Here is a 13,496-nt window from a genome sequence, read left to right on the forward strand (position 1 = left end):
CAGGTGAAACTAGTTCACTGTTGTTCCCTTCCACATCTCCCTGAACTCCAGATGGAAACCATGTTGTTGTTGTTGTCTGTCTCATTCAGCACGCTGTGTAATGTGCTGCACGGTCTGTCTGTCTGGCATGGATGGTGATGGTTATTTATTGGCATTATACGGTGAAATGTTACTCCCACACACACTGCTTTAGCACATTAGTTTATTCTTACCTGTATATCAGTAATAGTGGGGGTATATTTGAAGGCCATATATAACCGTAATAACAGTGGCATGTACCAGAGGTGCATCCATCCACCTTGTGACTGTCTTAACATAGGCCATCCTCTGTATCATGTGATAACATTCATCTAGCTGATATAAAGGGATTGTGGACTCATTCAGGTAGTGTCCCAAATGGCACCCTATTTCCTATATAGTGCACTACTTTTGACCAGAACTGTATGGGCCCTAATCATAAATAGTGCACTGCACTATAAAGGGAATAGGGTGCCAGATTTGAGACGTAGACTCTGCCAAACGTCTCACTCCCTGCCGTACAAGAGTCAAGTTGCAGAGGCGGAGGGATACCATGGTGACAGGGTCTGTTCTGGGGGTTCCGAGAAATGGCCCAAGACGTTCTTCGGCCACAATTAAAACTCTGCCTCCACCACCAAGCTCTTGTCACTAGCTCTGGGCTGCGTTGGAATGGGCTTCACAACATTAATAGCTTACTGTTAACCTCTTAGTGGATTTAAATGTTATTTTTTAACCACATCCTCTCTACAGTCTAAGATTCTATTAGGGAGAGGTTTACTCTAAAGGTTGTCACAGCAGGTTCACCCACTATGCAGTTCTGTGGCATCAAAACAGACATGCAAATAGGCATTTCTGCATCATCTGTGTTATGGTGACTTTTACATATCTTGTTGTCCATAACTTCTTTCGACATCCATAGCAGGAAGCAGAGCAATTCAAAGCATTTCAGGTGAGGTTAGGGTCAGGCCGTGCAGTGTACAGGATTGATGTCATACCTGTAACACTGAAGAGAGAGAAGAATGGACCCTGTTGTGGGTTTTGCCTGTGTGTTACTGGGTGCGTCCCAAATTGCGCCCTAATATCCTATATATTGCCCTACTTTGTACCAGAATCCTATGGGCTCTGGTAGGGCTGTGACGATAACAGTATCGCAATATTTATTTCCATGGCAAAAACTAAAACACGAAGCAGACCGAACTCTTTGGTCCTTAAACCTGCTGTATGTAAAATATTGTGTGCTGTAGTTTGGAAAATAAATAAATGTGACTCTTGATGACAACATGATGATGTTTCCAACATTAGGGCTGTTACATCCGCTTCATGTTTTGTTTCCTTCCACGATGCTAATGAGTATCGCGATACTGGTACGTCCCGGCCCTAGTCTCTGGGTCCTATGGCCCATTTGGGACGCAGCCTGCAGTGTCCATGTTGAATGCCACTAGCCCCAGTGTAGAGTTAATTCCCACCCACCACTCCTGTTGTTGCCTCACTGGAGATGATCTGAAGAAACACCGCTAGGAAACACTGACGGACACTGGCAAGACATTTTCAATGGATAAAAGTCTCTGTACATGCTCTGTAATCTGGCATTCATAGAACATTCCTAGAAGTACTGGTACTAAACCAGGATTAGATCATCCTGTTAGTGGTACTAAACCAGGATTAGATCATCCTGTTAGTGGTACTAAACCAGGATTAGATCATCCTGTTAGTGGTACTAAACCAGGATTAGATCATCCTGTTACTGGTACTAAACCAGGATTAGATCATCCTTTTCATCCTGTAGTATCAGTTCTTCAGATCATTTTTGCAACTATAATCAAAAGCAGTATGTTTTACTTTGTTTTGGATGAGAAAGTCCCAGTTGCACCCTTCTATTCATGGTAGTATGAAATGGTGATTGTCATCATAACACCCTTCCCAGCCTGGCCTGTGAACCACCGGCTCTGCTGTGCCCCAAGGGCTTTGGAAGGGAGCTGTTGCCTTGGTAATGCATTGTCATCAAACACAGGGGGAGCAGGTATGGTGTTGTTGGAAGTCCCACTCCACTAGAAGATAAGAGGTGTGTGTGTGTGTGTGTGTGTCTCTAGTGTGCCTGATCCCTCCTAGATACCCATGGTTTCTGCTTTAAGCCTTCATCTGTCAAATGGAGGAGTCAAACAGCTCAGTTGAGCATCCTTGATGCTGTATGGTGCGTTAGGCCTATATCTGACCTTGTGATGGATTTCTTAACTAATCTACTATCATTGTCTAATCCTTCAATGAAATAATATTTGTCATTATAGAGGATGATAGGCCAACATGGCAAGAAAAATACATTGAATCCAACCGACTATCTGGTTAATTTACACTACCCAAACCCATCAAAAGATGTACTCAAACAGTCACCAGATATCTGTTCTCTGTTGTGGTTTTGCACCAACTACAAACAAACCCCTTATAGTGTGTCTGGGTTGACAGCAGGTTTTCCTGAAGCTGTTGTTGCTGATGGAACAGGACCTGCGTCCCAAATGGCACCCTATTCCCTACATAGTGCACTACTTTTTGACCAGAGCCCTATGGTAGTGCACTATATAGGGAATAATAGGATGCCATTTGAGATTAATCTAGGCCCTCAGAAACCGCCGGTCGCTGACTGAATGTTCCCACTGTGTTTGGATGGGAGGTGCTTGTTGAGATAGCAGGAACAGTGAATACTGTAGGAAGGACACAGGACAGTATGTTGTCTGTGGTGGCAGTTGTCTCATGTTGTGAGTCATGTCTGGATGACTGAGGATGGTACACTCTGCTCTCCTCCTGTTGTGTGGGTACAGATGTCTCATTTACAGTGTGCAGGGACTTGGAACCAGTTGTTTCAGACATGCAGCGGTTCACAATCCCCTTTAAGACATTCACCCTCAGTAGGGGATATTGCTTTGTCTGGTTCCTCAGTTTTCAGTAGGCAGGAGTGCATTGTAGTGCTACTCTGTCTCCCTCAGTGCCAATGCTAATCAGCTGTTTCTGTCAGAGACAGTACTGTACTGTTTACGATGTGTGGTGCCGAAGACCAATTTCCACATTGTGTGGACAATAAAATTTTTTCTAATGCAAATGTATTTTGTATTTTCCAGGACTGGGCCTTTGATGACGGTGCCCCTCCTCCCACTAAGATCGTAGATGATTGGCTGAACCTGCTGAAGAGCAAGTTCTGTGAGGACCCTGGCTGCTGCGTGGCAGTACACTGTGTAGCCGGGCTGGGACGGTACGGAACATTACTACTCTTCTATTGTAGGGTTCTGATGGGGTAAGACAGTTGAACCAAGCTCACGAGGCTGCTGTGTCACCCTGTGTCTGTCACCCCCACTGTGACGGCAACAGTCCCAACAGCCATCAGTCTCTCCTCTTCTACAGCCTGACCAGGACCCTCTCTCTGCACGCAGGCAGACCCAAGCCAAAGTCAACTGTTAGCCAAGGGACACTCCTTCACAACTAATCCACCGTTTATTATTCAAAGCACAGAGGTTGAGGTCTGAACAACGTTGAAGCAGCATTTATTTGTATTGTGTCTCTAAATGTATCCTCTCAGATTGAATCTCCACTAGCTAGCTCACCAGAGTCAGTCAAACAGCTCTGGCCAAAAGTAGTGCGCTATGTAGGGAATAGGGTGCCATTTGGGACGTTACCAGTTGTCTTGTCAAATGTCAGTTAGCTGTATTATGGTTGCCCATGCCCAGACCTGTACTGTATGTTCTATAGTTTAGCCTCTTGACTCCCATTTGGCATGCCATACATTAGTCATTATGTTTGGCATGCTAACCAACATAACAGAGGAGTTGACTAAACAGAAGCACAAACTGATCTGGTTACCAGGCTCATTTTAGCTCTGTCCTGTCCTGTCTGGTGTTCCTTCAGGTCTTCTCTATGGCAGAGGAGAGACAGCGAGTCACATCTGTACTGATGGAGTATTAGCTAGCTAGTAGAGGAGAAAGCTTAGGATGCGTCTCAAATGGCACCCTATTCCCTACATAGTGCCCTACTTTTGACCCTGTGGGAAATAGGGAGCCATTTGGGATGCACCCTTAAACCAGGTCAAACCAGGCTGTTGGTACTAATAATGGTTGAGCTCATTGGTAGGAAGCTGAAGGAGTCCCTCTTCCTCTCCCCTCCCCTCCCATCCCTGGGTAAGCTGAAGGAGCCCCCCCAGCCCCCTGTTCTCCCCAGCCCCTCCCCTCCCATCCCTGGGTAAGCTGAAGGAGCCCCCCCAGCCCCCTGTCCTCCCCAGCCCCTCCCTTCCCTGCCCTGGGTAAGCTGAAGGAGCCCCCCCAGCCCCCTGTTCTCCCCAGCCCCTCCCCTCCCGGGTAAGCTGAAAGATAGCCCCCTGTCCTCCCCAGCCTCTTCCCCTCCCCGGGTAAGCTGAATGAGCCCCCCAGCCTCCCCTCTTCCCCTCCCCTCCCTGGGTAAGCCGAAGGAGCCCCCCAGCCTCCCCTCTTCCCCTCCCCTCCCTGGGTAAGCCGAAGGAGCCCCCCAGCCCCTGACCCCCCCAGCCTCCCCTCCCTGGGTTGGTGAAGCACCGTCTTAAGTCTCCCGAGTGGCGCAGTGGTCTAAGGCAATGCATCGCAGTGCTAGCTGTGCCACTAGAGATCCTGGTTCGAATCCAGGCTCTGTCGTAGCCGGCCGCGACCGGGAGATCCATGGGGCGGCGCACAATTGGCCCAGGGTAGGGGATGGAATGGCTGGCAGGGATGTAGCTCAGTTGGTAGAGCATGGCGTTTGCAACGCCAGGGTTGTGGGTTCGATTCCCACGGGGGGCCAGTATGAAAAATAAAATACAAATAATAATGTATGCATTAACTGTAAGTCGCTCTGGATAAGAGCGTCTGCTAAATGACTAAAAATGTAAAAATGTCTATCTCTGACGTACTGGAGACCTCCTCTGGGACTCTGTGGTTTTTGACAGGGCGCCAATGTTTGCTTTACTCCAAACTGTTTGTTGTCCTGTTAATCAGCTGAGAGTCTTTGGGTTTCAGCTGGTACCTCTGCAACATCTAAGTGCTCTGGGGGCTGACATGGTCTGACAGGGTAGAGTTAGATAGATGAATATATTTGAATGTCTCATGTCCATGTCCAGGCAGGCAGGCACCTCATCTGTTACAATGATTCCTAGAAATCCAGTGTTTGTGTTAGTGGTGTTATACTCTCCAGCTTTCTATTTCCAGACTGACTAACAGTAACCACAGCAACAACCCATATAAGGCTAGAAAAGGGAACGTGGGCTACAGCGTTCCATAATGATTTGTTACCTGTAAATATTAGTGCCCATATCATGGCGAAATACAGCACAAACAACTAGTTCCAGCTCTCAACCCGCAGCAAGGCTTTCCTTTGTCCAAACCAGAATCCTCCTGCCTTTAACTCCAATCCCTGGGACCTGGCTGTGTTGTGACAACACGTTGCTTGGGGCATAACAGGAACTAATGGATGTCTTTAATTCCCAGTATTACTATGTGAATGCTGTTTCTAAGTCCAGTATTAGTAGCAGCATGACTGTGTCTTTAAGTCCCAGTATTAGTAGCAGCATGACTGTGTCTTTAAGTCCCAGTATTAGTAGCAGCATGACTGTGTCTTTAAGTCCCAGTATTAGTAGCAGCATGACTGTGTCTTTAAGTCCCAGTATTAGTAGCAGCATGACTGTGTCTTTAAGTCCCAGTATTAGTAGCAGCATGACTGTGTCTTTAAGTCCCAGTATTAGTAGCAGCATGACTGTGTCTTTAAGTCCCAGTATTAGTAGCAGCATGACTGTGTCTTTAAGTCCCAGTATTAGTAGCAGCATGACTGTGTCTTTAAGTCCCAGTATTAGTAGCAGCACGTGAAGGCTTTTTCTTTGTGTTTCTCCCTCCAGGGCTCCTGTGCTGGTGGCTCTGGCTCTGATCGAGGGTGGGATGAAGTATGAGGAGGCAGTTCAGTTCATCAGGCAGTATGTATACCTCACCTCCAGGTTCAGTTCATCAGGCAGTATGTACACCTCACCTCCAGGTTCAGTTCATCAGGCAGCATGTACACCTCACCTCCAGGTTCAGTTCATCAGGCAGTATGTACACCTCACCTCCAGGTTCAGTTCATCAGGCAGCATGTACACCTCACCTCCAGGTTCAGTTCATCAGGCAGCATGTACACCTCACCTCCAGGTTCAGTTCATCAGGCAGCATGTACACCTCACCTCCAGGTTCAGTTCATCAGGCAGCATGTATACCTCACCTCCAGGTTCAGTTCATCAGGCAGCATGTATACCTCACCTCCAGGTTCAGTTCATCAGGCAGCATGTATACCTCACCTCCAGGTTCAGTTCATCAGGCAGCATGTATACCTCACCTCCAGGTTCAGTTCATCAGGCAGCATGTATACCTCACCTCCAGGTTCAGTTCATCAGGCAGCATGTATACCTCACCTTCCGTCTCTTTATGTTTTTAAGGAGAGTGGAAGTCCACTCAACCTTTAGTGTTGTTCATGTTTCATCTGACAGCTGTAGACATCATGACAAGGGATAATTAGGAGGGAAGGTGGAGATGGGGATTAAACCAGTCTCCAGTGAGGAGGCCTACGTGGCTTGAGCCGGGAGAGTCATTCACTCAACCAGGGCTCTGCACACATCTGGATTCTTCTGACACTCATAGGCTTTACATTATGGGTCGGGTTCTCTGGAAAAATATCAAGCCTACTGCCTTCTCGGACTGAGCACCATGCTCAGTGGAGAATCTCAATTTAAAGTGCTTTTTAGTCCAGAATAAATAGGCTTCATCTGGATCCGGTAAATCGTCCCAAAGTGAATTATAAATGTGACTTTACATGACGGCCCTTATATATAGCGAAGCTATCCATGTTAGCATTGTGGTGTAGGGCTAAAATGTCAAGCTGTTTAACTTCAAGTATAATATACGAAATGAACAATCAGTCTTGATGAGTCTAGTCCCTAAATGGTGCACTACTTTTGACCAGAGCCCTATGGGAACCTTATTCACTATATAGTGCACTGCTTTTGGCCAGAGCCCTTTGGGTACACTGTGGGCACTGGTCAGAGTTAGTGAATAGGGTGCCAGTTGGGACAGAACAATGATTCCTGTAGGGAGTAACAATAGACCTGTCTTTCTCTGTCTCAGGAAGCGCAGGGGAGCGATCAACAGCAAGCAGCTGACCTACCTGGAGAAATACCGCTCCAGACAGAGACTACGCTTCAAAGACCCTCACAAACACAAGAACAAGTGCTGCGTGATGTGATGTGATGTGGTGTGGCACCGCAGCCTGGCCTGACTGCTCTGACCGATATAGAACGGTTACATGGACTTTAATATTGGGACCGACCTCCACCCCCTCTGCGATGCATTTAGGCCCCTGACCTGTTGTCTGTCTCCATGGGAGAGTTAGCTTCCACTGTTCTGTTGGGATTCTTCTCACTCTCAGGGCTGTTAGAGAGAGACCATCTTCTCTCTGATGTCTTTGAATTAACACGTTCGTCCCCAAGTGCTGGCCAACTAAACTCGTAGAGAGGAAAACCAAACAACTACCGACCTGGATTGCCATCAAGTGCACACACACACACACACACACTGACATAAATTATTTTGCACTGACTGTGACACACACACAGCCATTGACCACCATACCAACCCCTCCACCACCAGCAACACTGTCAGCTTTGTCCCAGGCCTGTTCCTTCCTCTTTCCTCTCTGCTGCTAGTTAGCACTGACCCAACCCAAAGCACTGTCAATGAAACACACCGACCGACCACTAGCTATCACAACAGGCCCACTTTACATCACCACACACCATGTTAACTGAAAGGCCCTGCTAGCCATGATGACATGAATGAAATAATCATGAAAAATAACAGATGTTTTGCTGTCTGTGTGTTTTTATCTCAGTGTTTCGATAACATCCAGTTGAACATCTTTGTTAAATTGAACGCCATCCACAGAGCTCGCCCATCTTGCTCCGTTTTCATAATGCATGAAAGGTAACACTCGTTAGAATCATGTCCTTGTCCCCTTCTTTTTGAGGATGTGGGGAGGTGGGATGGGACTTAATATAGGGCAAGGTTTTGTGCTGAGTCGCTGGTTTTTAAATAGCAATATTTTTTACATTGTGATATGAAATACTCTGGGATTAGGATTCTTCACCACTGGCTGCTTGTGTTGTACAACATGGGGGATCTCAGTGTATCTTGTGAGAGTGTGAGCTGAGCCTGGGTGGGCTTGGTGTCCCAGATGGCATCCTATTCCCTATATAGGGTACTACTATTGACCAGAGGCCTATGGGCTGGAATGCCATCAAATATACACACGCGCTGACCCTATGGGCTCTGGTCAAAAGTAGTGCACTATAAAGAGAATAGGGTGCCATCTGGGACGCATACTATGCTTTTGGAAAGTAAACATGACGGTGCACAGTAGTCGTCTCTGGGATGAAAAACAGCCAACTGAACCGTCTGCTCAGAAATAACGTCTGAGTTCTGTATCTGTCAGTGTGGATATAATTGTCACTCCTCTTGCGTCCCAAATGGCACCCTATTCCCTTTATAGTGCACTACTATAGAGCACTACTTTTGACTATAGTCCTATGGGCTCTGGTCGAAGGTAGTGCACTAGATAAGGAATAGGGTGCAAGACGCAGTCTCAGTTAAGGACAGGTACTGAAGGAATGACTCATATCCTAGGAAGAAAGCTGTCACATTTATCTGCTGCCTTGGAAGTAACCCACTTCAGATTGTTCACAGTTAATGAAGTACAAGAAATAAAGTAATTGTTAAAGTATGCTGGACTGTTTTGTGCTTTATTTAGGAGTTGACTTGTGGGAGAACGAATCATTTTAAACTACCACTTTTGCCTTGTTGTGAAAACAAGCTAAATGCCGCCATCTAGAGGCCATTTGTAGTTACTTACACTTATTATCAGCAGTGGCATTGTTGGCCTGAATTAGATGTTGTGCAATTTCTGAAATAGATTTCTTGTTTTCTCTTCAATCACCATATTGTTAATTTGAGATAATAATATGGCAAATTTACCATCTATATTGCAGATTAGATCATCACTTTTATTATCGCAAACATTCCTGTTTGTACAACAATGACGTATGATGAACAATATACAGGCTACTTCCGGAATTAATCTATTTACAATTGAGAAATAGGGCAGATCTCGAGCGGCAAATTCTATGTTCTTTGTTTTATTATATAAATGTATGGTCCGTGGTGATATTGTCTATATAAATCACGCAGGTCTTTTTGCCTGTGGCACGTCCGATATAGCAAATTCCGGAAAGGACCCGAGATAAGCGCAAGGCACATTGCAGACGGTAGGCTAATTAAAATGCATCTTTGTCTTGCGTGAGCATCATTATTAGCGGCCACCGAATGTAGGCCAAGTCTATAACGGCTAAAAATGTATTCTGATCATTGTGTGAACCTAGGCGCACCTCGATTTTAACTGGAGAATATATGGTTTTACTGGTGATGGGGAGAACAATCTAGAAAGGAAATGTATTCAATGTGCTGCAAATGTAGCAAGAAAAAAGTATATGCATTTACAGCGTAATAGGCCAACCGTGGCATCTAGTGGCGTTGCCTTTTCGTTCTTATTAATTCATTGGTTGTTGTTATATAGGCTAGTCTACACGGTTAAATACTGTACAATGTTACCCATTTGGACTGCATGAAATCACATTTTCTCTGCCATCATGCCATAGGCTACGATCCTCACTCTGCTTGTTTTGTTTTGCATGGCTCTGTCTGCTCAGTCATCCATCCGGGTTTAGAATAAAGGTATTTCTTTGTCTCATAGTGTTCTGTCATTTTATTTATGTTTTGCGTTATGTTTCCAATTCTCGTTTTCATAATTTAATAGCACCTACTTACTGATCATGCAGGGAAAGAAAATATCTGAACAGTGTTCATTTAGTATCAAATGCATAATTTGCTTTCAAAATGTACTTGCCACTTTCCAATTTAATAACCGCATTCATGGTTCTTTGAGAGTCCATTGCATTTGTTTGGCTCCCAGTGGTGTAAATAGTTCCATCCATATAATTAGAATAAATTATATTTATACTGTTCCATTCTCACCATGCTTTGTCAGTCCAATCATACAATCTCATGTAAAACTGAACATCCCAACCATTCGCCCATACATTAGTTTGTGTTTCCAGCATTGATAGATACACAATGTGGCCCTAAGACTTGATTAGTGTAGCTGCAGTCCACAGAACAAGATACACAGATTAAACCTATAGGTGGCCATGATACTGATACAGAGATTAAACCTATAGGTGGCCATGATACTGATACAGAGATTAAACCTATAGGTGACCATGATACTGATACAGAGATTAAACCTATATGTGGCCATGATACTGATACACAGATTAAACCTATAGGTGACCATGATACTGATACAGAGATTAAACCTATAGGTGGCCATGATACTGATACAGAGATTAAACCTATAGGTGGCCATGATACTGATACACAGATTAAACCTATAGGTGGCCATGATACTGATACACAGATTAAACCTATAGGTGGCCATGATACTGATACAGAGATTAAACCTATAGGTGGCCATGATACTGATACACAGATTAAACCTATAGGTGGCCATGATACTGATACACAGATTAAACCTATAGGTGGCCATGATACTGATACACAGATTAAACCTATAGGTGGCCATGATACTGATACAGAGATTAAACCTATAGGTGGCCATGATACTGATACACAGATTAAACCTATAGGTGGCCATGATACTGATACACAGATTAAACCTATAGGTGGCCATGATACTGATACACAGATTAAACCTATAGCTGGCCATGATACTGATACACAGATTAAACCTATAGCTGGCCATGATACTGATTAAACCTATAGGTGACGTTTTACATTTTAGTCATTTAGCAGACGCTCTTATCCAGAGCGACTTACAGTTAGTGAGTGCATACATTTTTCATACTGGCCCCCCGTGGGAAACGAACCCACAACCCTGGCGTTGCAAGCGCCATGCTCTACCAACTGAGCTACACGGGACTTATCATGGGTGACCATGATACTGATACAGAGATTAAACCTATAGGTGACCATGATACTGATACAGAGATTAAACCTATATGATGCCATGATGCTGTACATCACCCATGGATTGATGTGTAATCAACTTTAATGGTAGCATGAAAGGTTTTTGTAGAGCTCCTATATGTACAGTCAGTGCTAGAAAGGGTATTGGTAATCTTGTCTACCAGCCAGGTCTTTCTGAACCTATGTGCAGTAGCATCTGAGACTGGGAACAAGGTTGTGGTATTGGTAACAACACATCAAGGTTAGGGATTCATTATTCATTGGGAAAACATAGTAGTACATTAGAATTATGGTACCATACAATCATGAGAAGTAGTTCACATTATGATAACTCCATTATCCATGCAGTTCTGTAGCCTGGTCCCAGATCTGTTTGTGCTCTTGCCAACTCCATTACTCATTGTCAAGCCAAACATACAGTACCAGTCAAAGGTTTGGGCACACCGACTCATTCAAGGGTTTTTCTTTATTTTTACTATTTTCTACATTGTAGAATAATAGTGAAGACATCAAAACCATGAAATAAAACACATGGAATCATGTAGTAACCAAAAAAGTGTTAAACAAATCCAAATATATTTTATATTTGAAATTCTTCAGAGTAACCACCTTTTGCCTTGATGACAGCTTTGCACACTCTTGGCATTCTCTCAACCAGCTTCATGAGGTAGTCACCTGGAATGCATTTCAATTAACAGGTGTGCCTTCTTAAAAGTTAATTTGTGGAATTTCTTTGCTTCTTAATCCATTTGAGCCAGTCAGTTGTGTTGTGACAAGGTAGGGGTGGTATACAGAAGATAGCCCTATTTTGTAAAAGACCAAGTCCATATTATAGCAAGAACAACTCAAATAAGCAAAGAGAAACGACAGTCCATCATTACTTTAAGACATGAAGGTCAGTCAATCCGGAAAGTTTCAAGAACTTCGAAAGTTTCATCAAGTGCAGTCACAAAAACCATCAAGCACTATGACGAAACTGGCTCTCTTGAGGACCGCCACAGGAATGGAAGACCCAGATTTACCTCTGCTGCAAAGGATCAATTCATTAGAGTTAACTGCACCTCAGATTGCAGCCCAAATAAATGCTTCACAGAGTTCAAGTAACAGACACATCTCAACATCAACTGTTCAGAGGAGACTGCGTGAATCTGGTATTCATGGTCGATTTGCTGCAAAGAAACCACTACTAAAGTATACCAATAAGAAGAAGAGACTTGCTTGGGCCAAGAAACACGAGCAATGGACATTAGACCGGTGGAAATCTGTCCTTTGGTCTGATGAGTCCAGATTCGAGATTTTTGGTTCCAACCGCCGTGTCTTTGTGAGACGCAGAGTAGGTGAACGGATGATCTCCGCATGTGTGGTTCCCACCATGAAGCATGGAGGAGGAGGTGTGATGGTGTGGTGGTGCTTTGCTGGTGACACTGTCTATTAATTATTTATTTAGAATTCAAGGCACACTTAACCAGCATGGCTACCACAGCATTCTGCAGCGATACGCCATCCCATCTGGTTTGCACTTAGTGGGACTATCATTTGTTTTTCAACAGGACAATGACCCAAAACACACCTCCAGGCTGTGTAAGGGCTATTTGACCAAGAAGGAGAGTGATTGAGTGCTGCATCAGATGACCTGGCCTCAACCCAATTGAGATGGTTTGGGATGAGTTGGACCGCAGAGTGAAGGGAAAGCAGCCAACAAGTGCTCAGCATATGTGGAAATTCCTTCAAGACTGTTGGAAAAGCATTCCTTATGAAGCTGGTTGAGAGAATGCCAAGAGTGTGCAAAGCTGTCATCAAGGCAAAGGGTGGCTACTTGAAAATATATTTTGATTTGTTTAACACTTTATTGGTTACCACATGATTCCATATGTGTTATTTCATAGTTTTGATGTCTTCACTAGTATTCTACAAGGTAGAAAATTGTAAAAGATAAAGAAAAACCCTTGAATGAGTAGGTGTCCATACTTTTGACTTGTACTGTACATGACAAGGATTGACAAGGAGTTGGCATGATAGCACAAACAGACTGGCACTCAGGCTAGCGGTTCTCAGAATGAACCAGGCTAACTGCTGTATGTATCAACATGCAGAATGAACCAGGCTAACTGCTGTATGTATCAACATGCAGAATGAACCAGGCTAACTGCTGTATGTATCAACATGCAGAATGAACCAGGCTAACTGCTGTATGTATCAACATGCAGAATGAACCAGGCTAACTGCTGTATGTATCAACATGCAGAATGAACCAGGCTAACTGCTGTATGTATCAACATGCAGAATGAACCAGGCTAACTGCTGTATGTATCACCATGCAGAATGAACCAGGCTAACTGCTGTATGTATCAACATGCAGAATGAACCAGGCTAACT

The 13,496-nt window shown here is 44.4% G+C and overlaps 1 protein-coding gene across 4 annotated transcripts in view; it reads left to right on the top strand.

The window, feature by feature from the left end:
* The window catches only part of LOC311127007 (protein tyrosine phosphatase type IVA 3-like), a 47,612-nt gene extending 38,811 nt beyond the window's left edge, over window positions 1–8,801 (top strand). For 2 of the 4 annotated variants that reach the window (XM_084158743.1, XM_084158742.1), the window contains exons 4-6: window positions 3,129–3,259; window positions 5,897–5,971; window positions 7,152–8,801. In XM_084158743.1, the coding sequence (XP_084014869.1) occupies window positions 3,129–3,259; window positions 5,897–5,971; window positions 7,152–7,269 (324 nt within the window). In that variant the 3' untranslated portion in view covers window positions 7,270–8,801. The remainder of the gene's footprint in view (window positions 1–3,128; window positions 3,260–5,896; window positions 5,972–7,151) is intronic. The other 2 variants (XR_014613078.1, XR_014613079.1) reach the window with 2 other exon arrangements.
* Window positions 8,802–13,496: the final 4,695 nt, after the last annotated feature.

Source organism: Coregonus lavaretus, assembly GCF_964263955.1.
Source record: "Coregonus lavaretus genome assembly, chromosome: 3".
NCBI classification, from domain to species: Eukaryota; Metazoa; Chordata; class Actinopteri; order Salmoniformes; family Salmonidae; genus Coregonus; species Coregonus lavaretus.